Genomic DNA, 24,970 nt, shown 5'->3' on the forward strand with positions numbered 1-24,970 from the left:
AATCTAGCTGTAACTCCGACTCCACCACCAAGTTGATTAAGATCCATCACCAAGTTGATTAAGATCCATCCCCTGTGTCCATTTGGCAAGAAAACCTATAGCGAAATGAAATTCCGTAGGGCTCCGTGCTTAGACCTCCATGGCTTGATCTGTAGACTCGAACTGCGCTCTGAAGAACCCTCCCCGAGTGGAGAGACATTCACAATCTTGAAATTGACATACAATAGGGAAGCTTGAAAATAGTCCTTCAATAGCCTAGCAAAACACATGCTTCCCACCACTTTGTAGGCCAAAGAACAAGACTCCAAGCTCATAGTAGATTTGAAAATGAAGGTTAAGGTCAAGAAAGTTATTGGCGAGTATTTGGAGAAGGGATTGATTCGACCCAGCTTCTCTCCATTTGTGTTGCCAGTTCTACTTGTTAAAAAAAAAGATGGTTGCTTTAGGATGTGTGTAGATTTTAAAGCTTTGAATAAACTCACTATCAAGCACAAACAACCTATACCAAGAATAGATGATCTTCTTGATGCTCTATATGGGGCCACTATATTGAGTAAGATAAGAGTGGTTACCATGAGATTGAGTAAGAGAACAAGACGCATATAAAACAGCTTTTAGGAAAAGATTTGGTCATTATGAGTATTTAGTGATGCCTTTCGGCTTGACAAATGCTCCAACAACTTTTATGATGTTAATCAATGATGTTTTAAGGCCATTCATGGGACATTTTGTTGTTGATTTTATTGATAATGTTCTTGTTTACAGTAAGAGTTTGCAAGAGCATGAATCACATTTGTAAGCCGTCTTTCAAGCGAGAGAAATGGGTTTGTATGCAAATGTAGATAAAATTTTATCGTGTATGGATGAGCTTGAATACTTAGGTCATATTATTTCTAGTGCCACAGAATGTGATCGCATTGAGATTTTTTTTTGGGTTTATCTGGTTTATTATTGCAAACTTATTGAATTTTACTCTTACATGGTGGCCCTTATGATTAATTTTTTGCAAAGAAAAGCTCCTTTTGAGTGGACTAGCAGACAAGAAGGAAGTTTTGAACAGTTGAAGCACGTAGTAGCTTCAACCCTAGTGCTCAAAGTTGTAGATCTAGAAAAACCTTTGATCTACATACAAATGCTAGTAGTATCGCACTTGGTTCAGTACTTAGTCAAGATGGAAGGCTAGAGGATTTTGAGAGCAAGAAGCTTTCGATTCCACAGTTAAAGCGGCTTATTCATGAGTTGCGATTGTATGCTATTACTCATGCACTTAAGATCTGGCCTCATTATCTTTATGGCGTAGAGTTTAAAGTCTACATAGATCATCAGACCTTGAAGTATTTCTGTACTTAGCCAGATTTGAGAGGCCGCTAAGCTAGCTGGGTCGACTTAATGATAAAATTTCACCTGGAGATTCTGTATAAAAAGGGCAAGGATAATGTTGTCGCTGATGCATATCACACATTATGCATAACATGAATTTTACTATGTTAGAAAGTACTCTAATTAAGAAATCAAGGGAGCACACCTCGAAGACCCTTACCTGCAATCAATAAGGTGTAGGATCGATCCAACATTTATAAACCTTGATGCTGCAGCTCAATCTAATTCATCAAGTAGTTCTAAACCAAGTCCATTTTCAAATTTGTCTATGGAGAATGGATTTATTAAACGGAAACGGAAGCTATATGTTCCAGGTACATGGGAACTAAGGGGAAAAGTTTTTCATATCTACAACACAATGCGGAGCCAAAATCACGGAATCATGTCAACCAAGATGCATCCATAATCTGCAATCGATAAGATCAATCTCACTCAATATCATGCAAAGTTTTAGTAGGGTGGGTTAAGAAGAGGGTAGGCAAGGGTGAGAGGAGTGGGTAGGGGTGAGTAGGGTCGATAAGGGGTAGGTAGGGGCAAGAAATGGGTGGGTAGGGGGTGAGTAGGGGCAAGTAGAGAGTGGAATTGTCAAAGCTTAAAGAAAGAGAAACATGTGTCAACACAAAGGCCACAAAATTGAGTCTTGTGTTGGCATCTTTGAGTGAGAAAAATGAAGGATCGAACGAGCCAAAAGAGAAAGAAGCAGTGGCAAGTGCTAAAGTAGAGGCTTCGAATGGGGAATTGGTCAAAACAAAGTTGGACCTTAAGAAGACCTTATAGCAACAAAGGTTGCAAGAGATTTTCACATAAGCTTTAAGCATCCATGAGAGGCAGGAGAGGGTCGAGGAGAGGTGGGTATCGGTGAGGGCTAGATAGTGGTGAGAGGGGGTGGCTAGGTAGAGGTGGGTAGGGCTGAGGGCTAGTTAGGGGCGAAGGGGAGTGGGTAGGGGCTAGATAGGGGCGAGGGGGTTGTGGGAAAGGGCGAGTGAGTAGAGGCTAGATAGGGGTGAGTGGGTGGGGGAGGGGGGGGTGGGGGGGTTGATCAGGGGCAAGGGGAAATCATTTGCTGAAAATTTTGGAAACACATGCCCCCATCTCTCATGTCCACAATGAAGCAACCCAAAATTGCCAATGGAAGCATGCAATTCTGTCACAAACTGGTGACGTGGCTGCTCCACTGTACACACATACCCGCCCCAGCTGGCTGAATTGCTGACGTGGCAATGACGTGGCAAGTTGTTCTAGTCTCTCTCGTCCCTATCTAGGTCTAGTCCATCTTCGCCTTGTCCATCTTGGTCTAGCTGGTCTAGTCTCTCTTGTCCCTATCTAGTCTAGACCCATTGGACCAGACCCGACTTGTAACAAACTTCGACACCCCAAGTCAAGATTCTACCACGACACAAGAGAGATTCACTTCCAAACAATTCACAATTCACACTTGAGTCGACATGGCCCGGTGTAGTTCCATGCCTAGAGGTATTGGCCCCATCCCCTCAATGCCCCACTACATGAACTCAAGCGATGGAGCATAATAAAGTTGTAGGCGAAGCGAGTCTCCGAGTATTTGAGAAGAGCTAGCTGTGACCTCTTTGAAAATTCAGCCCTCACCTATTTAGAGAAATCAAGTTTCAACATTTAAAACGAGAGATTCGAATTGAAATAAGATTGGTTAACACTTAATGGTTACCTTTTCATGATTATTGACAAAAGTCACCATTGAATTCGCATGCTCAATGACGGAGGGAAAGCCATTCCAAGGCGCCTATATCTTTGAGAAGCTTGTTGAGGCAATGAGCCATGCAATATGTGACCGTGGTTTGTGGATAAAGGGATTCAATGATGGCTCCGGCGGCACGATTGCTATTTTCTCCATCGGTGATGATGGCAATGACATCATGCTTTCCCTCCATCCACTCCGATGCAAGTACTTGCGCACTCTTCCTGGTCCCCGATGCATCATGGGAGTCAATGAAATACATCTCCCCCCGAGAATATGCCACCACGCCATGAATGGAGCGGCGACCGGTATCACTCCACCCATCCACAATGAGAGATACCCCATTCTTCTTCCATGAAGCCCTTGTGGATGCACATGCTGCCTCCACCATGATTTTCTCCCTATCAAGAAGAGTGGTGTGCAAGCTCTCCGAAGAGGGAGGGACATATGTGGGTCCAAACTCTCTGATCTTCCGTGCCATTTCTTTAAAATATGGAGATCTTTTATGTCAAAAAAAAAGTGTAAATGAGACTTGAGTGATATACATTGTATAAACTAAAGATTAAAGCTTAGCTTGGCTTACTGCGCTGCATTGAAAGCAATATGGTCGTGGTAGAAAAATCTTGCTACGGCGACATCTACCTCCTCTTTCAAGGCCGGTTTCCAACTATCTCCAAGAGTTGCTTGCCGCTTGGGTGGACGAAAATGAGGGACAGATGACGATGAAGGGTTGGTAGAGAGTGGAGGTGGACGGTCACCGTCGGTGCCGGATGATGCCAAAGAAGGGGATGCCGATGCTCGGATGAAAGCCGCCGTGGCCATCTCCCTCGGATTCACCGTCCGACGCTTGGTATGATTCTTCTTGGCTTCTTTTATATCCGCAAGAGTCTTCTCAAAGTTTAGGAGCTTTTGCTTCTCCTCTTCTGAGCTGGTTTGCGGGCAAAATTGAACTTGATGTCCTTTTTCGTGAAGGAAGTGGGCGCGCAACTTCCTCACGAAACCATTGCGCTCGTAGCCACAACGGCGGCACTTCCACGGCTTGCTTCCACCTCCAACACCGGACTTGGGAGCAATCACCTCATTCCACCATGTCCATGTGAAGTCGGCGGAGGAAGCGGGTTGAGAAGCGGCGGCGGTGCCGGAGGAAGGAGAAGAAGGAGGGCTTAGAGAAGCTTGGGATCCATCTTGAGATGCCATTGATGATAGATATTACAGAAGGGTTGAAGAGAAGGAAAGAGGAGTAGGAGAAAGCTTGATGGGAGAGAGAGAGAGAGAGAGGAACTTCAATGGGAACTGCAAGTCTTCAAGGAAGTGGCCTTGAGCCTTGAGGCTTGGGTATGATAGTAGATACTATGAGGCTATGAGCCTTGAGGCTTGGAGGTGGGTGCTCTTAAGTAGAAAGAGCTCCCCCCAAACTCGGGGTTTGAACTTTGAATTTGAAATTTGAAAGGCCCCCCAAAAGTGGGATTTTGAAATTTGAAATTCCCCCCAAAAGGGTGCTTTTGAAATTTGAACCCCCCCCCCCAAAAAAAAAGTGGGCGCTTAAAAACTTTTTGAAATTTGAATGGCTGCAGCCCCGCCCCCTGCCCACGTCCCATCCGAGTTGGTCACCGGGGACCCGCGTCCCGGGACCCGTCCCCTGTGAGGGACGTCCCCACGTCCCAAAAACCGGTCCCCGTTTGCGTCCCGGCGTCCCCCGTCCCGTCCCCGCATAAAAGGGCCGCGTCCCCCTGTCCCCTATTTCTATGCCAAAGACTAGCGCCCCTTTCGGTATTTCTTTTTGTATTAGTGTGTGTTAAAAGTAGAAGAGAGTGGGTAGGTGCTCACTCTCAGTCTCTACGTCCAGATGCTCTGAGAAGTGAGGCCTAGCCCACTTATTTATTGATACAAGGGATGCCCAAAAGTAGAGCCCCAAAATCAAAAGCTTAAAAGCTTCTAAAAATAAAGCAATAAGTGAAAAGTTGCCATTGATTTTTCAGCCAGCGTAAAAGTCGGAAATCCAAACAGCAAGCCAGGCCCGCAGCTCCACGAATTGCGTCGCAAATTCCGGTATTTCCGTACGGCAATCTGTCAACACTTTTTGCGGGTCCATATTGCCATGTGTCAGTGTGTGTCCCTGGGTCTGCTGCCACATCACCCATTTGTGACATACCCCCCTCTTGAAAGCATTGTAATCGCCCTTGATTACGCCTGCAAAACAGACAGAGGCCATAAACTGTCTTAGCAGACACTGACTGTTAGTACCGACGCACTAGGAACAACACATATACCAATCGACAGTTACATCACAAGACATCATAGGACATCACATGACAAATCACATTCAAATACAAAACAAATCTTAGACCATATTAATTGGCAACGTATTTAGCAATAGCATCTAGATCCAGTCGGGACCTCACAGATGCCCGATTAACTAATCCATATTGCAATCATGTCTATAGAGATTTATGAGACCGAAATGCTGTAGTCATTTCATCTATCAGCTCCTGCACTCAAACAAGTCAAGTACAAATCAATCAGTATAATTTTCATTATCGGGAATTCCAGTTCATGAAGTCATACAGCAGACTACTGTCAGCCCAACAGTATCCCTGAAACCCAAAGGGACATCAGTGACTCTACATAAAAAATCGGGGCAATCTGTTGATAAAGGAGAGGAGTGACTCCTCTCTTGTGCAAACCCACTGAACTAGATTCGACCATGCTGAAATTGGGATTCTATCGGAGTAGACTATCTGAATGCTTCAAGGTAAAGGTTCACAATTTGAGGAGTATCTGCTAGGTCCTCCTCCTCCATCCACTTCACATCCAATGCAGAATGTAGCAGGACATACAATTGGACAGTGGGTTACACTGGGACTGGTTCACACTGGACGGACCTTGGTCTGGGAGTGAACCACGTGTACCTACCTACGACCGACGGTGGTCTAGTGGACCTCGTGGCCAGGTCACCACATGGCTGACATTTATGAGCCGTTGGTGGCTCTTTACGGTGGTACATATGAGTAGTAGCGGTTGGTGATCATCATCTTCTTCTTCACCTTTGGTCCAACATCGTTCGGGAGGTAAGGAGTCTTACACGGAGCACTGCTTCACCATCCCTGCACATCTGAGCCTCGACACCCCATTTGTACCAGTGAGTCCTGGGCTGGAACTGAGTGCGCAGCCACGCCAGAGTCTGTACATGGTTCTTTGAGGTAGTCGAGTCCACATGTTCTGGTCCACTGTTGTGTCTCTGTTGTTATCCATTGTTTCTGTGTTTTATTCTGTTTCAGAGAGATTTCATTTGTTTGAGTGAGATTATCACGCACATTGCACTGAGGGGCACCCACACTCGAGAGAGCACGACACATTATCCGCGCTACAAGTGCTCTCATTTTGGCGATCACGGTGGGACCTCAACTGAAATCTCACTCTGTGAGGTGCAAATCTTGAAGCTAGTTAGGTTTATCTAGCTTCGCCTACCTTCGCCAACCTTGCCTTGGACTGTTCTCCTCTCGCCTGGTCCAACTGGTCTAGTCCCCTCTCGCCTGGTCCAATTGGTCTAGTCCTTTCCCGCCCTAGTCCAACCTGTCCTCGTCCCTGGTCTAGACCTTCTCGACCCTGGTCTAGTCCTCCTCGTGCCTAGTCTCGTCCCTAGTCCACTCGTCCCTAGTCCAGCCGGGTCTAGTCACTTACCTGGTCTGGTCTGGTGGAGTCTAGACCTGTCACAAGTTTTCTTGCCCCAAGCTTGGTTGGACTGGTGGTCACTGCATGACACATACAAGGAGGTCAGTCGAGCGTCAAAAGGCACTACTGAGCCCTCTGAAGTACTATCATAGAAGACGACCTTTGACACCTTGTAGAAATCCTTCAACCTCATCACCTATACCTCCACATACCACATCACCCATTCCTTCATCAGGTTCCCCATCTTCCCGATCACCTTCTCCAATAAAGCTCTCTCCTATTCTGATACAGCAAGCTATAGAGCGACAGGCTCAGCAAGGAATCATGGAGCCACTAGCTAGTGTTTTGGCCAAGGTAAACATCAAGTTCCCTACCTTCAAAGGGATTTCTTCAGAAGATGCTGACGACCATGCAAGAAGATTTGTATCTCTCTGTAGGGGACGTGGTCTGAACAGAGAAGATGCTTATTTGGTACTATTTCCATCCACCCTGGATGGCCTAGCAGATAAATGGTACAGTCAATTTGCAGAGAACGAACTTGGGCAGCCTTAAGACAACACTTCTGTGCAGCTTTCAGGCCGGGTGACTACCAGGAGAAGGTGTTGGATGAGTTGGCCAACATGGTGCTCAAGCCTGAGGAGACTTTTGCAGAGCTTATGACTAAAACTAAGTCGCTGGTGGCCAAGCTCCCCCAACAACCCGGTGAATTCATGGTTAAAAAGTGGGTGGAGAAGGCGCTTCCCAAAACTTCTCAACAAAAACTCCGAGAGAGTCTCCGACCCGACGCCACTCTCGAGGAGTTCATCGCAGCTGATACAAGGATAGAGGGGGCTAGGAAGCTGTTCAACAACTCTCCTCACATAGAAACTCCCTCTGTGTTCTTGGAAGGTAGTCCTGCTGATCCTTTAACTTCTTTACGCAGGGAACTGGAATCCCTAAAGTTACAGGGAGCTCTTCAAGAGGAGAGGTCCTTCTCTCTTAGACAAGAGAAGCCTCCAAATCATGAGGCATTGGAACAGATTAAGCGCGAGCTAGAAGAGCTCAAGTGTCAGCAAGAGACTAAGGCTACGGTTTGGTGTAGCTCATGCCGCTCTCCAGGGCACCCTCCGCAGGAATGCCCCCTTCGGGTTTACTGCCACTTCTGTGAAAAATCTGGACATGAGGACAAGGATTGTTACTACCTAAAGGGATTGCACAAAATACAGCAAAGTCTTGGTCCTTCTCTCCAACAAGGGTTAGCACCATCATCCAACATGGTTTCCCACTACGGCCATCCCAACTACATCCCACCTTTGCTCAATACCCCTGCTGTCCAAGGTATGTCAAGTACTTTCCCGACTCAAAGTTTTTATAATGCTAATGCCACCTCAACCCCTTAGAGCTTCTACATTTCAGCCTCCAACTCCATGCAGCAACCACCTCATCCCCCGTTTCGTCCTTCCAATCGGCCCATACTCTGCTACAGATGCGGAGAGTATGGGCATTATCAGAGCAAATGCCCTCTGCCAGAAGGCTCTTCTCCGTGCCAACTTTGCCCTGAGGCTCAGGATCACTACACTAAGGATTGTCCAAAACAACACGCCTCTACCTCTGCGAGCCCAAGTCAGAGCCAACCTGAATTCACCTTTCCCAAGATCAATTTGATAGCAGTTAGTACCAACCCCAAGCCACCCCTTTCTGCCCATATGATTGCCTCTCAAGACAAGTTGCAGCTGGTAGAGGAGCCAGCTGGTGTCCTCACACGAGCTCAGAGGACAGCCCTCGGCCTCAATCTTCCAACAGGTACAGCCCTTTCCTCTCCAATGCCTACACCTCCTCCAGCAGCTGACATGCCATCCCCTAGTGCTAAGAAAGGATCTTTTACTATGATCTCCGATATTGGTGGGGCTTTCTTAGAAGCAGTTGCTGACTTACAAAAGATCAAAGTACCAGAGGAACAACAACGGGTAGAAAAAGAGAAGCATACAGCAGAGACAGTCTTGAAGAACACTTTCCAACAAGTGTCCCTCTATGACATGCTTCGACTAGATGCGAGTTTCAGAAGTGACACCCTTGCAGTTATTCAGTCACTTTACCCTGGAGCAGGTCCTAGTGGCGGGCACCTCCCAGTGCGACAGTCAGAGTCCTATATGATATCCAATCCTGCTGCTCCACTCACTGATTATAGAAGCCCTCGCCTGACAGTGTCCGTTTTAGGTCGGCAATTCTCAGGAGTGATAGTGGATGGTGGATCTGGCATCAACCTGATGCCCGAGTTCACTATGTTAGCTCTAGGTCTACAGCCTACTCGCCCTGCTCCCTTCACGGTTACATTGGCCGACCAGCGGACAGTCTACCCAATGGGCATAGTGGATAATGTGCCTCTGCAGGTACAAGACTTTACTTTTAACTTGGATTTTGTGGTGGTTCGTCTTCCCCAGGTTGAGGGCGGATTTCCCTTGCTTATTGGAAGACCATGGCTGCGACACACTAAAGCACTCCACGATTGGGGAAATGATGCAATGTGGATACATAATTCTGGCTCCTCGATGCAACCCATTCTCTTAGAAGGTGGTATGGATCCCGTGGTGCAACATAGTTCTTTGTCCTTAGCAACCAGCCTCGAATTGGAACAACCTACTCCACCTGACGGGTCATATGAGGATCTGTTGGAATGGTTGGATGCTACCAAATCTATGCCCTGTTTTGGAGTTTCAATTCACTCTTTGCTTGAAGGTACACCCTCTTCCAATGTTTCCAAGGTAACTAAACCTTATGAGCCACATGAGCCAGCTCAAGAGTTGAAGGTCACAGAAGATACTCCTGATGCGCTCTTGGTGAAAGCCCTCTTGATAAAAGCAGTTGAATTTGGAAAGCCAAGGAAAAAGTATATAAGCAAAAAGAAATCTCCCCTACAGGAGTTAAACCCCCTTCAAACATCAGCCCCATTGGTGTCTGCTTCTCCAACCAGAACGAAGCTAACCTCTGTGTCTAGCCAACTCCCTTCACAGAGCAGGTCCTGCTTGATGTGCTGGATGAATTCCCTACTCCTGCTCGTTGTCTTGCTGAGAATAGTTGGTTCTGTCCTCAACCTGCACTTTCATAATGCTCTGACCTTCCTCGCCCTTACCAACACACCTTCGTCCCTACCCACCCCCTCACACACCCTCGCCCCTACCCTCCCCCTCGCCCCTACCCACCCTCCCCCTTCCCCTCGCCCCTACCCTCCCGCTCTCGCCCCTACCCACCCTCTCCCTTCCCCTCGCCCCTACCCACCCCCTCAGCCCCCCTCACCCCTACCCTCCCCCTCTCGCCCCTACCCACCCCCTCTCGCCCCTACCCACCCTCTCCCCCCCCTCGCCCCTATCTAGCCCTTCCCACCCTTGCCCCTATCTAGCCCTCCCCACCCCTCTCAGGTTCAGCAAGTTTCCCCCACCTTGCATGATCGGCTCCATTCACTTGGTTGCCATCCTGTTTGCTGTGAAGGCCCTTTCATTCTACCATCATGATGGAGCTTAACCCTATTTGCTGTGTTACTCGGGCTTATGGTAATCCATCTTTTCGAAAGAGTGTTGTTGCAGAAAAGTATGGCAACTGCAAGCATGGACCAGGCTATGCAATCATACATACTGGTTCCTGCTTAGTTACAAGCTTAAGACGATTGCAATCAAGAAAGATGTACGGATGCAGTAGCTAGTGGTTTTCCGTCACAGTTTTTTTAGTATTCCTCTCACCGAGACGGTGAGCGATCTCATGGCGGGCAACCTGTAGCAGGGCTACAGTCACTTCACAGGACATACAGTTGGACAGTGGGTTACACTAGGACTGGTTCACACTGGACGAACCTTGGTCTGGGAGTGAACCACGTGTACCTACCTACGACCGACGGTGGTCTAGAGGACCTCGTGGCCAGGTCACCACATGGCTGACATTTATGAGTCGTTGGCGGCTCTTTACGGTGGTACATATGAGTAGTAGCGGTTGGTGATCATCATCTTCTTCTTCACCTTTGGTCCAGCATCGTTCGGGAGGTAAGGAGTCTTACACGGAGCACTGCTTCACCATCCCTGCACATCTGAGCCTCGACACCCCATTTGTACCAGTGAGTCCTGGGCTGGAGCTGAGTGCGCTGCCACGCCAGAGTCTGTACATGGTTCTTTGAGCTAGTCGAGTCCACATGTTCTGGTCCACTGTTGTGTCTCTGTTGTTATCCATTGTTTCTGTGTTTCATTCTGTTTGAGAGAGTTTTCATTTGTTTGAGTGAGATTGTCACGCACATTGCACTGAGGGGCACCCACACTCGAGAGAGCACGACACATTATCCGCGCTACACAGGATAGTTCTTGAATTTAACCAGAACCACCTAATCACTTTACCTTTGATCTTTCCATCTTAATGTGCCAGTATCTGTTATGGAACGAGTATCTCCTCGCTTTCCTCCACTTCGGGTTGCTCATCTGGCTCCCCATCATCGAGCACATCGCCTTTAAAAGCCTTCAAGAGACTCACATGAAAAGCATTGTGAATTCTCCAAGTATCGGGCACCTTCAAATTAAAGGAGACATCATTTATCTTTTCTTTTATCTAGAAAGGTCCATAGTATCTCATGGTAAGCTTTGGAAAAAGCCGCTCCTTTCCCTTTTTCTTTCTCAAGTGTGCCTTCTCAAAACATAAGAGCCTCCTTTAATTTCAAATCGCGCGGTGTCGATCTGCTGCCTTCTTGTGTCTTTCCTAAGATTTCTCTAAAGCCTCCCGGACCTTGGCAAAAGCAATGTCCAAGTTCCTCGTGTACTGGTCGACTTCAAAAATCTTATCTCTCGTGCTTAGGAAGGGTGGATCCTTCGGAACACCTTCAATAATCTCGGAAAGAGAGTGTAAATGCAGCCCATCTATAAATACTTTGGTTCGAGGGCTGTCGATTAAACTTGCGAAAATTTTCCTGATTTCCTCAAGGCAATGCTCAAAATATATCTCGAACGCCGAGGTAGGTGAGTGCTAGGAAGACGGGATAGGCCGGCCCGAGGGAGTAGATATGGACGAGATGGGGAGGAGGTTGAGGTGGGTGAGTGGGAGGGGGTGGGTAGGGGCGAGGGTAGGTGAGGGTAGGGGTGAGGGAGAGAGAGGGGGTGGGTAGGGGCGAGACTAGGGGGAGGGTAGGGACGAGGGAATAGGGGGTATGGGCGAGTGAGTGGGAGGGGGCGGGTAGGAGCGAGTAGGGGGAGGGTAGGGGCGAGGGCGAGGGCGAGGGCGAGGGCAAGGGGGGGGTGGGTAGGGGCATAGGATGTGTAGAGGGTGGGCAGGGACAAGAGTCAAAGGGCTGGGAAGGGGTGGAAAGGGGGTGAAGAGGGGTGAGGGAAGGCCACATAGGGGTTGTCAAAAGGCAGAAGCAAAAACTAAAGAAAATCCAAACCGTACTTTGTGCTTAGAACCTGCGGCCTCAAAGCTTGTTGAAGGCTAGTTCATCAGACTCAACCCCCACACTTGCGATCTCCCCACTTGTTGCATCCTTAGGCAAAGATTGAATAGAGACCTCATAACAAGGCATAGACTTGGTAGCTTCCAGCAAATCTTCTTCTGACCCGTCAAGTAGAGTAGGCTGATTATTTTCAGGGTTTGTTTCTATTGACAAGGAATTATGTTGCACCACTGTATCCACACCTCCTTCAAGTTTAATGGGTCTCATTTGGGAGCAAGAAGTATGTATCCACATTGAGTCATTTCCCCAATCATGCAGTGCTTTTGTGTGCCGCAACCATGGTCTACCAATAAGCAAGGGAAATCCTCCCTCAACCTGTGCAAGACGAACCACAACAAAATACAAACTAAAGGTGAAATCTTGTACCTGCAGAGGCACCTTTTCCACTATGCCCATAGGGTATACTGTCCTCTGGTCGGTCAATGTTACTCTGAAGGGGGCAGGTCGAGTAGGCTGTAGGCCTAATACATCATAGTGAACCCAGGCATCATGTTGATGCCAGATCCACCATCCACAATTACTCCTGAAAATTGCTACGCCAAGACGGACATGGTGAGACGAGGGCTTCTATAATCCGTGAGGGAAGCAGTGTGATGGGATATCATATAGGACTCAGATGGTTGCACTGGGAGGTGCCCGCCACTAGGACCTGCTCTGGGGTAAAGTGATTGAATACCTGTAAGAATGTCACTTCGAAAACTCGCATCTAGCCGCAGCATGTCATAGAGCGACACTTGTTGAAAGGTGTTCTTCAAGATTGTCTCTGTTGTAGGCTTTTGTTTTTCTTCCAGTGGCTTTTCTGGTACCTTGATCTCCTGTAGATCAGCAACCGCTTGCAAGAAGGCTTCATCAATATCCGAGAGCAAAGATTTGGATGCTTGCTTGTCTCTGGGTGATGGCTTGTCAGCAGTTGAAGGCAAGGTATCCACTGCTAGGAGAATGTGTGGGGGAGTTAACCAGGCTGAAATGCGAAGACCGAGAGCTGCTCTCTGGGCCCGAGTGAAGACGCCCGCTGGCTCCTCTATCAACTACAGCTTCTCTTCAGGGGTAATCACATGGACAGAAGGGGGTGGCTGAGGAATGGTGCTAACTGCTATCAAATTGAGCTTGAGAAAGGTAAACTCGTTTTGGCTTTGACTTGGGTTTGACTTGTGTTCGAAGCCGTGGATGCACGAAGTTTAGGGCAATCCTTACTGTCGTGATCCTTCGTTTTAGGGCAATGACGACAAGGAGGGGACCCTTCTGGCAGGGGGCATTTGCTTTGGTAATGACCATATTCCTAGCATCTGTAGCACAAAATGGGCCGATTCAATGGGCGAGTTGAAGGGCGAGGTGGTCCTTGCTCGTGGTGCATGGAGTTGGAGGTGGAGGCATAGAAGCTTTGAGGGGATGAGCGAGCATGGGCATGATAAAAGCTCTGAGAGGGAAAAGTACTTTGCATACCTTGCATAGGGGCTGTCAATAAAGGTGGCATGTGGTGTGGATGGCCACAGACAGAAACCATGTTGGATGCAAGTGTTGGCCCTTGTTGAAGAGTAGGACCAAGACTTTTCTGTATTTGTCGCAATCCCTTGAGGTAGTAGCAGTCCTTGTCCTCATGCCCAGACTTTTCACAGAAGTGGCAGTAAACCCGAAGGGGGCATTCATGTGGAGGGTGCCCTGGAGAGTGGCATGAGCTACACCAAACCATAGCCTTAGTCTCCTGCTGAGACTTGAGCTCTTCTAGCTCATGCTTGATCTATTCCAATGCCTCGTGATCATAGTAGTCTCGTACGGTCCCGTACGTTTTGTACGCGTACGATGATGTGCGGTACTAAACGAACTAAAAAATTTTATGATGTACGATGACGTTATGTACGTTCAAATTTAAAAAAACAAATAATTCTCAAGTCTAAGGGCCTAAGGCTTAGGCCTTAATACTTACTTATAGAAACTTGACATTTGTATAGATTACAAGTTAGTAGTTACAATACTACATAGTACATAGTACAATGTAAAGAGTCAAGACTCAAAGACTAAAGAATATGAGCATTACATAAACCAAAATGATCATTGAAATTTGATAAGTAGAGACCAAGGGGCAAGGGCTACAAAGTACTCAAAAAGTGGCAAGGGATACAAAAAAGTGGGGGGACCAAGTGGCAAGGGCTACAAAGTACTCAAAAAGTGGCACACCATAATAGAGAGACTAAATAGTAAAGTCACTAGTCACTAGTGCTCTCATCATCTTCCTCATCTTCCTCTTCTGAGCCTTGCTCATCAACATCATCCTCTTCCTCACAAGAGTCGAAGGATGACGGCTCATAATCTCCATCACTAATGAGGTTGCCTTCATCATCATACTCTGGCTCTCGAGGCTCTCTATCCTCGGAAGTGATGGCCGCCGCACAAGAGCCGCTTCCGGAGCCTCGCCGCACATAGGTCCTAGGAGCCTCCGTGGGTGTTGTTGATGCTTTGCCTCTACCTCTTGTAGCCCTGGCACATCTGCCTCTTGTAGCCGATGTAACTCCATGGATGACGACCTTCTTGCGTGATCGTGTGCGAGAAACCCGGCGATCAATCTCCTCAAGCTCCAAGTAGAGCTCACGAAAAATCATTTGCTCCTCAGGGTCTTGCTCTTTATTGACACTCTTTAGAGTGTCAATCGTAAGTGTGAGCTCATCCACGTTGACCTATTTGACATTTACAACATTGGACAATGAAAACATAATTAGTATATTCAAACTAATTAAAGACTAGACTCTAGAGTATAGAAAATGGAGAGAGTAGTGATTATAATTTATAATTTATGCCTGTCGAGCCATAGGCATCTCATGCATAGAGCGCAACATGCGTAAATTGGAGCAACAATAGATAAGTCGCTCTAATTGCTTCGTTGAGAGCTTGTTTCGGATTTTGGTGTGGATGAGGGAGTATGCGGACCAATTACGCTCACATGGCTCCCGATGAGCAATCCTAAAACACATCAAGAGAGGCATAAGTTATAAGAGACTATAGTTGAAGAGATTAAGCATAAAATGTAAAAGGTTGAGGCTTGTCGCTTACTTGGCCAAGAACCCTCAAAGCAAGTCGTTTGAGAGTAGGCAATTGATAGCCAAAGCTCTCCCACCAAAATAAAGGCTTCACCAAGGATTGCCGCTTCCAACACAAGTTGGAAGTAAATGCGGTGCCTCGTTGGTCGCTATAGTTGATTACCTCTTGGAGAAATGCTCCAATGTCCTCTTCTTTTAGCACCTTAAAGAGGTAATTGTTGCGCTCCTCAATAAGCTCTTGATTTGCAAAGAGTTCGGGCTTCTTGTAAGCCGGATGCAAGAGAGCCGCAAAGTAATGGATAGGTCTCTTCATCCAATCCCACCGCTTTGTGATTAGGAGGAGAATGTCGTCTCTCTTGGGAGAGTCCTCGAGGTAATCACTACAAGAAGAGAGAGGAAATGTACTAAGTAGAGAAACAAGCATGTAGAATTTAAATATATAGAGAATGACATATGTAATAATAAATATGTAGTTATACCATGTTCCATCGGGAGCCCCATCTAGGATTGTAGACTTCTCAATCTCCTTGTAAGCTTCCTCCATGAAGTGCCATAGAAGCCCAATAGTTGCCCCTTCCATGTCGGTCATGCGGAGAGCCTTGTACAAGGGCAAGATCGCAACGACAAGACCCTTAATTTCTTGCCAAAACTCCTCCCGCAAGCAAAGCCGCTGGATGGCTTTTGCATCTTGTTGGGAAGCGGCGGACTCTCCATTCATCCACTCCTTAAACTCATCGGAGACCATGGTCTTTTGTATTTTGTTTTGCACATCATAGAGCCGCTCTAGAAGTAGCCACATGGCGGCAAAGCGAGTGGCCGATGGCTTCTTCAACTCAAGGTCGGAGTAGGTGCGGTAAATGGCAAGCACCCTCACTTTGCCGTTGATGAAATTGATGATGGAGAGTGCTTGGTTGAGGATATCTTTCACCCAACCTAGCTCCCCTATGTCTTCAAAGAGAAGGTCAAGGCAATGAGAGGCACATGGAGTCCATACTATGGATGGAAATTCCTTCTCTAGCCTCTTACTCATTGCCTTGCAATTTGAAGCATTGTCGGTAATCACTTGCACGACATGCTCCGCACCAACCTACACAAGAGGCATTTGTGACAAGAAGAGTTAAAACTTAAAAATTAAAACATAGGACTCATTGGCAATTGCTCAAGACATAAAGGCTCGATTTACGGTTTTACCTCAAGAATGGCTTGGCGGATGTGCTTCCAAATGAATGCCCCGGTCACTTTCTTCCCTCTCGAACCCGCATCCACCGCCCGTAAGAAGTACGTGCCAAGAGGACAAGAAACAAGAATGTTGATGATGCCCCTCTTCTTGCGGTCGCTCCATCCGTCGGAGAGGATAGAGCATCCATACTTTGCCCAACCCGCACGTACGGGCTCAAGTGACTTGTCAATCCTTGCCCTCTCTTCATCAAGCTTCTTTTTTCTCATGTCATGGTATGACACACCCGTCCACCCTTCGCATGGACCAACCGCCGCAATTGCTATGATCATCCTCTTCCATCGCTCTAACCGAAGAATGTTGAAGGAGAGATTGCATTCAATCACCGTGCGGGCAATCTCTATTTCCGCGATTCTTTGTCTCTCCTTGAGGAAAGACAAGGGGCCGGAGCATCCACCCACCGATTTCGCAAGAGAAGTTTGCTTTGCCATCTTCGGAGGCCGGCCACCATCACTTGAAGACCCCTTGGACTTCTTGGACTTCTTGGAGGAGGCACTACCATCACATGAGGCCGCGGTGGCACCGGTAGCCATGGACATAGTTGGAGAGGCCTCTTCCTCCGAATCGGAGCTATCAACATCCGGCGACACGAACTCATCCGAGGTGACTCTACCCTTGCGTGTCTTCAATGGAAGATACTTTCTCTTGCATTCCGCAAGGATATCTTCGGGGATATTAGGACATGGCCCCGCTTGTCCTCCCATCTTTGTCAAGTGGATGATGAGACGGGTGACGGAAGAGGTCATAGCTTTTGGGCAATATTTGCACCACCACTTGCAAGAGTTTTGCTTGCCCCCCACCCGCTCAAAATATCGGCAATGCTTCTCAAAGGCTTCATGAAGAGGAGGCGGCATTATGTAGTATGTAGCTAGTAGCTACTAGTATGATGTATGATGTATCAATAGATTAGAGAGAGAGAGAGAGAGAGAGAGAGAGAGAGAGAGAGAGAGAGAGACCCAAGGAAGCTTGAAGGAGAGACCCGTCACGGTGTCACCCAAGGGAGCTTGAAGGAGAGAGATGGTAGACCCAATGGAGACTCGAGAGCTTGAGAGCTTGAAGCTTCAATGGAAGCACATGGAGAATCGAGATGAGAGGGTAGAGCATTGAGAGGCTTAGGGCTAAAGCTTGTAGCTTGTAGTTGTAGGTTGTGTTGGATAACAAAGGGGAAGGGTTGCTTAAATAGGAGAGGAAGAGCATGTGAGGCTTGACATTTGAGCAATGGGCATTGGCCCTTGGGCAATAAGCATGGCAATGTGCCAATGGCCCATGGGCAATAAGCATGGCATTTGGCTTCAAAACTGCCCGCAAACGGCTCCAAAAGGCCTACAAACTGGACGTTGCAAAACGGTCAAAAAGCTGCCAACGGTCATAAACTGCCGAAAAAAGTCACCGGACGGAACGAACAGAACGCACGGGACGGGACGAGTCCGGCCGGACGGAACGAGACGTTCCGTTCGACGTACGAAAACTACCCTGCTCGTGATGTAGAGGCTTCTCCTGTGTTAGAGAGAAGGACCTCTGCTCTTGAAGAGCTTGCTATAACTTTAGGGCTTCCAATTCCGTGCGTAAAGAAGTTAACGGATCAAAAGGACACTGAGGGGGTCTCTATCTGAGGAGAGTTGGTGAATAGCTTCCTAGCTCCTTCTATCCTAGTAGAAGCCGCGACGAACTCCTCCTGAGTGGCGTCAGGTCGGAGACACTCCCGGAGTTTTTGCTAGAAAGGTTTGGGAAGAGCCTTCTCCACCCACTTCTTAACCATAAATTCACCCGGTTGCTGAGGAAGCTTGGCCACTAGAGACTTTGTTCTGGTCATGAGCTTTGCAAAAGTCTCATTTGGCTGGAGCATTATGTTTGCCAACTCATCCAGGACCTTCTCTTGAAAGCCCCCTGATCTGAAAGCTTCACAAAACGGTTGTCGTAAAGTGGCCCAAGTCGTAAAGTGGTTCTCTGTAAACTGGCTGTACCATTTGTCTGCTAAGCCATCCAAGGTAGATGGGAAGAGTACTACGTAGGCATCTTCTCGGTTGAGGCCACGACCTCTGCAAAGAGAAACAAACCTCCGGACATGGTCGTCAGCATCCTCTGTGGAGAGACCCTTGAAAGTCGGAAACTTAATATTCACCTTAGCTAGAAGGCTTGTGAGCTCCTCCATGGCTATCTGTGCAAGAGCTTGTTGCGCTGGAGCTTGTTGTGACACAGGGGATGAGAAGTTTATCGATGGGGGTGATTGGGGAGGTGTAGGACTGGTCGAGGGACTCGAGGTAGTTGCAGGAGAAGGTCGGGAGGGGGCTGGTGGATTTCTACTTGGCACGAAGGGTTGATGCTTCCTATGGTAATACTTCAGAGGACTTAATAGTGGGCTTTGTCGCTCTTTTGACCACCTTGTATGTGTCATGCAGTAACCAAAAGCCCACCCAAGCTTTCGGCACGAAGACCTTTAGCTTGCTGAAAGCTGGTCCAATCGCCACTAGACCAAGGCGAGAGAGAGATTATACCACTTGGCTGGACCTGGAGTATTAGCATGATAAAATCTCTTAGATGGAAAAGTACCTTGCATATGGGGATCACGATGGCTTGGTGTTTAAGACAATGCCAATAGGTCAAGAGAAACTCTCAAATTTCAATATTTTCACCAATGGGGAAACGGATATCATTCGTCACCCTACCGTTCACCTTTGCCACTTCACATGGCAAGGAATACCCATCCGGGGTCGGCGACGATATGAAAAATGCCAAATGCTCCTGGAGCAGCTGACAGTTACAACTTGTATAACTACACATGGGTGGAAGAGAACTTGAGAATTAGGACCTTCCCATTCACACAAACTGTACAAACGCTTTGATAGGACCAACAACCCATATTACCATTTGGCACAAGATTGAAAAGTGCTCTTTTCCAAAGGGGTAGGGGACCCTTGTACAAACATTCAACGATTTCAACTAACACTGGATGGTGCAACCCTATCCTGGGTCCAAACCTTGCAGCCCAATATCTTGTTTGACTTTGAGATGTTAGTAAGAGCCCTTATAGAAGCTCCGAGCTTAAACACAGCACCCTTACCAAAATTCTGATGTTAAAGTAAGAAGAGAAGGAGACCATGAGACAGTACATCGGCAGGATGAGGACTTACATAGCTAGATGCCCAACCAATGAAATGCCCTCAAAAGAGTGCAAAATTTCTTGCTTCTTAGAAGGACCGAAGGATAAGCAGTATTCAGGGATGGGGAGAGTAATCCTAGTCAGGGATTTCAATGGACGCACTATTGCACTCAGATCTTACGTGTAAGGTATGAGATGGAGACGCCTCAGATGTCATTAGTAGACGACTCCACCTTGTAGAGAGTGTTTGAGGATGAGGGGCCTCTCACTATGGGAGATGATTACTTGACCTTGGGGCACATCACCACATGCTGATCTACAATGGCATGGTGAGGTGGCTGGGGTGGGTTTTACACCTACTTTACAATGGTCAGAGCACAGTAGATTACATCATGGGTACTGAGAAAACAGCAAAGTTCATTCATGATTTTCACATGCCCCCATGTCCCATCCGTACAGACTAGAATAATGTGCATAACATCTTATGATTAAAACATCTGGTATTTTCAAAGATTTCAAAACTCCTTTCATCAAGGGAAACCTCACCATTCAGAAAAAAATCATGCCAGTTGTACTCTTCCTTCATGTGCACTTTGACAATTTGCTTGGTCCATTGTACCAGAGGCCTTATCTGCAATCAAGCTCGGTACAAGAGTTCACTGGGTTTAAAGCAATTGAGCCACTAACCAGAACATATTGAGAAATTTAAGAACCTCCTCACCTCAAAATAGTAACTAAAGAAGAACTTGTTGAGAAGAAGTACAAGCCAGAAAAGGGTGTACCTGCAAACACAGAAAAATTCTCACTGACAATTTCTCTGCTCAATACCCGATCTCTTGTGATGATGGGGATGCACAAATTTCAAGCCCATGACATCTTCAAACTAATGGTTAATGATATTCAGGTACTGACTTGAACAATGTATATAGAGTCTCGTGCATTCCATGTCCAATAAATATATAAGGCTGCAGACCAAAATATTTGAACACTGAGTTAAGTTCAAAAGCTTCAGCGGAGTAATTATTTGAATACATTGGAAAGTATCTCAATTTACTTGGGACCACCAAAGAAAAAGGTGGACAAATCTTGAGTGGGACCGTCCTGAAACTCGCCTTAGCTTGGGAAAGAAGAAAATTGTTGCACCTATGACAGATGGAAGTGTATATATGGCGACGCATGTGCTGTACATGTAAGATCGTTTGAAAAGAATATCAGACCAACTTTTTATAGTGTCAACCTGTTCAGCAGGACTTTCCCAACTTCGTTTGTAGCCAAGAGGAAGAATGACAACCCAGACTATCGCAGCCACAACCTTCAACATGTATCTAAGAATGTTACTGTATCGAAGGCATGGCCATGCCTTGAAGCTGAGTGCTATCTCAACTGAAGCTGGAAACAAAAATAAATATACAGTCAAAGAAAAAGAAAAGTAGAAGTGCGCAAAGTAGAAGTGCACATACAACTTTGACATGGAGCAATGGGACTTGCTAACAATCCTCAACAACATATTTACTGCAACAATGTTACCTTGGAGCAAATCAAGGAAGGCTGTCGTAATAAATATACTTGATACTTTCAACAGAACATTTAAATCAAACAGGTCGAGTATAGACCCAGATCCACTCCATGCGACTACAATCATAGCCTGAAATATAGATGTGTTATGACATATATAATTAACATCTCTTATTTGCTCAAATCATCATCTTACTAAATAACATTCCTTGCACTTCTAGCTATCAGCTTTACTTTCTCTTTCCAAAAAGAACTTCTCTTTTTACATTCAATCAAATGCATACTTTCATTTGGTGATCGTTTATAGGAAGCTTAAAGATAGGCAAAACCCACAAAGATAGAAATACAAAGAGCCACTATCTTCTCTCATTAAAAAGACGGAAATAGTATTTGATTAAGTTATTAGAAAGGAGTTGTGGGTACTCCTAATAGCACAGCTCCTAGGCACCCCACCTTCCAGTACTGATAGATTGTATTCCAGTGACCTCCTTGGAGAAAAAAGGGGGCTTCATTGCCACTTTAGCAGGCTCCTCCCTTCTCAGATCATGCATTGATTGTACTTGTTATTGAGGAGGGAGCAAGGGAAGGGAGAAATATGGTCAAGATACCTGAAATTTGATTCTTGACAATTGGCCTGGTTGGGACAGTGAAGAAGACATGGCAGCAAGCAGCGAGAGGGTGATGCTGCACAGTTGGCAGCTGGTAGATAGAAGAATTGAGCTGGTGCTTTCATTAGACTGCACATCCCATCTATTTGAAGCATGAACTGCCCCTGCAGACGAGGCACCTCACTACAAAGAATGCAAGAGACGTGGCAGGAGAGATCATTGAGATTGAGCAGCAGTTATGAAAATATGTTTTTCATGGATAGGCTTCATATTGTACTCAAGTGGACCCCATAACTCTCACTCAAGGATTTATGGTAGGATGGGTCTTTAGCTCAAGAGACTATGGAGATCAGAGAGATTGCTATAGCCTTCCTCTTTGCAAAGGACCTTTTACGAGCAAGGAGGCCTCTAGGACTGAGGAGTGAGCTTATGTAAGGCAACGTGTCACAAATGGCATGCATAATGATTTTGGAGAGGGCATTCTCTAAGGTAGAATTGTGGGCCCTGTTGCATGGAGGAATTTCCCTAGACAGAGGATGGTCTCACTCCAACATTTTTCATGCGATACTGGCAGCCGATTGGCTCTGCTTTATGGAGGGGTTTTGACCATGTGATGGATTCAGGTGTGATGCCTTATAGTTTGATCATAGGGTGTCTCCTAGACAACATCTTCACTTTTTGAGAGACCAGAACTTTGTGTCTTATGTGTGATGAGGATTAGTGATTGTGCTTCTAGATTTTCAAAAAGCTTACAATCAGGTGGATTGGAGCTTCCTTGAAGAAACTATGCTTAGAATCAGCTTCTCAGAGGACAGGAGCAAGGGCATTGCAATGTTGTACAACAATTCCCATAGTGAAGTGCTGGTTGCAAGCAGGTGAAGACTGACGTTTGCACTATCCAAATCTGTCAGACACAGATGCCCCTTGTGCATTTCTTGTTTTTATGTTTTGGTGGAAAGGCATTGAGTAGCTATCTCATGGCTTGGGATAAATAAGCCCATTAGGCTTGGAGGATTACATAGCATAGTTCAGATGAGGAGCTATTGGATGTTGCGTTTGTTTGCAAACAACACTCCATTTACTTGAAGGGTAAGGAGGTTTATAGAGGGGCCAGTGAACGCTTCAGACATTTTGTGTGGCACTGGGTGCGCTAACCAACTGGTGTAAGACGGTTGGGTTTTGAATTGGTCTGTCACCTAATTGAGTGGTTTCTTGGAGAGGGTTTTTGTTAAAGTCCTGCTAAGACACGTGCCCCATATTTGGGGTTATGACTCTCCTAAGCATTCGGACAAAAATTATTTTCTAGAGCTCGATGCATGGCAGTGCATCTTTCCTTGGCATGTAGCATAGTGATGGCCAACTAGTAGGTGATTTTGACAGCGATGTGGTGCTTACCAGGCCAGATCAGCAGCTTATCAATAAACTTTTGTGCTCAGGTTGAGATGGATAGCCTGCACACACCAATGTTTTGTGTTCTATCATCACTTTACACCACTGTTACGTCCCTAGACATCAAGATGCGCTCTGGAGCAGTGTCCGACCAATGTGAACGAGCCCTATGTGTGAACACACCCTTTGTTTGGAGGTTAAGAAGGGCGGTAAGGAGTCCTATACATAGGACCCTAGGCTTGAGCCATCTTGTGTGATCACCACACTTGGACAATAGACCCTTGGTAGTGCTTGCCCAAACACCCAAGCTAGGGTGGGTGTGGGCTGGTGGTATGGGATGCCAAATCTTGAGATGAGGCACTAGGCCAGAGTTGCTGCAAGCTCCTAGGTTCAGGGGTGACCAGTTCGGCTCTATGGCTGGGAGGTGAGTCAAATGTCTATCCCTTGTGCTGTTTTATGTGCGTGTTTGGCTAGTCTCATTTGATATGTGCAGGTTGGATCATTGGGAGCACTAACAACCACCTCGCATGGTGGACTTACGCTCATAGACCCGCCTTTCAGAACTTGGCATTGCATCTCTCAGAAAAGTGCCACAATGACCTCAGTTAGCTTCAAAATGACAACAACTAAAAGACTAGAGATGAGAGAACACAGCAGACAATGCTTAGCAGAACTCGTGTACTCTCAATGTATCATCTATAATGACTGGTTGGCAGCACACTCAACTCCAAAACCATGGACTATCAGGACACAAGCCTCAAGAGGGTGTAGAGGCTCAACTGTGCAATGGAGACAGTGCTGGTGGTAAGGTACAACTCTATACTAAGGAGCAATACGCTGAATGCTAGACAAAATACATATAGTCCCCAGTGATATCTCTAGACTGACATGTACAATGATAAAATATCTCCCACAGGTGGTGAGCAGATGAGGTAGACCCTATAGGTTGTGGCCTATGCTAGACCAGGTATGCGCCAGGACGTTGATGGCTTGGTATCACTCATCTACTTCTGCCAAAGTAATAGTCCAAAAGTGGCCAGGACAACGCTCAAGTAGGTTCCCTAGTTCAACAGGTCTCAACTAGGGGCACTAAACCATATCTGCTGATGCTCCACTTAGGCTACCAACACTATAGTCAGGCTACAAGTTGGATGCCTCAAGGCCACTTACCACCCCGGTGTGTTTGCAACACTAGGCATACTAAAATGCCACCAGAAGTCAACTAAAAAGTTGGATGCCTCAAGGCCACTTACCGTCCCGGTGTGTTTGCGACTCTAGGCATACTAAAAAGCCACCAGAAGCCAACTAAAAAGTAGTCAGGAAAAATGACTTTGATGGGACACGAACAATGCGTAGAAGTGCTAGGAATACTGTGCTGCTAAGATATTTTGAATTATAAACAAACAAGGGGTAACCATTGCTTCAACACTACTGTTGGGTTTCATGCTTCTCTTCTGTAACTCTCTCTCACAAACACAGCCACTTCGTGGGCCTACCCTTGTTTTGTCAGTATCTCATACCTCTCCCTTTTTTGTTACTTGGTTCATTTTTAAACTGGTCAAGAGGGTTCTGCCTGATTGACTGTAGCTGCTTTGATTTCTTCTTGACGACGAGCTGCAATTTCCATATGTGGGTGGTGCAGTAATGCTGGTGAGTAGATAGGGCCTAGGGGGAGAGTTTAGGGACGAGGGGGGTGGGTAGGGTCTAGGGGGAGAGGTTAGGAAGGTCAGTATGATGGGGGGGGGGGTAGAGACGAGGGAGGTGGATAGAGTCTAGGAAGAGAGAGAAGGGGAGAGGGGGACTGGGTAGAGACCTAAAACATCTATCCGAAGAGTCTTGCAGAGTGTCCTATTGATTTTTACCACCAC

At 46.7% G+C, this 24,970-nt stretch overlaps 1 protein-coding gene and 1 pseudogene across 3 annotated transcripts in view; both read right to left on the reverse strand.

Annotated features, from left to right (window-relative positions):
• LOC147444499 (callose synthase 3-like) overlaps positions 1-24,970 on the reverse strand; it is a 283,316-nt gene that overhangs the window by 171,816 nt on the left and 86,530 nt on the right. For both annotated transcript variants that reach the window (XM_086527094.1, XM_086527095.1), the window contains 5 exons: positions 21,118-21,235; positions 20,645-20,979; positions 20,503-20,555; positions 20,312-20,372; positions 20,137-20,221 (listed from right to left, as the gene is read on the reverse strand). In XM_086527094.1, the coding sequence (XP_086383220.1) occupies positions 20,137-20,221; positions 20,312-20,372; positions 20,503-20,555; positions 20,645-20,979; positions 21,118-21,235 (652 nt within the window). The remainder of the gene's footprint in view (positions 1-20,136; positions 20,222-20,311; positions 20,373-20,502; positions 20,556-20,644; positions 20,980-21,117; positions 21,236-24,970) is intronic.
• LOC147444502 (uncharacterized) lies at positions 14,308-17,976 on the reverse strand (annotated as a pseudogene). The gene is made up of 4 exons (XR_015190091.1): positions 16,493-17,976; positions 15,267-16,340; positions 15,014-15,176; positions 14,308-14,893 (listed from the first exon to the last, which is right to left on the reverse strand). The product of XR_015190091.1 is annotated as an uncharacterized LOC147444502 (transcript).

This window comes from Adiantum capillus-veneris, chromosome 13, assembly GCF_014529385.1.
Source record: "Adiantum capillus-veneris isolate H3 chromosome 13, ASM1452938v2, whole genome shotgun sequence".
NCBI classification, from domain to species: domain Eukaryota; kingdom Viridiplantae; phylum Streptophyta; class Polypodiopsida; order Polypodiales; family Pteridaceae; genus Adiantum; species Adiantum capillus-veneris.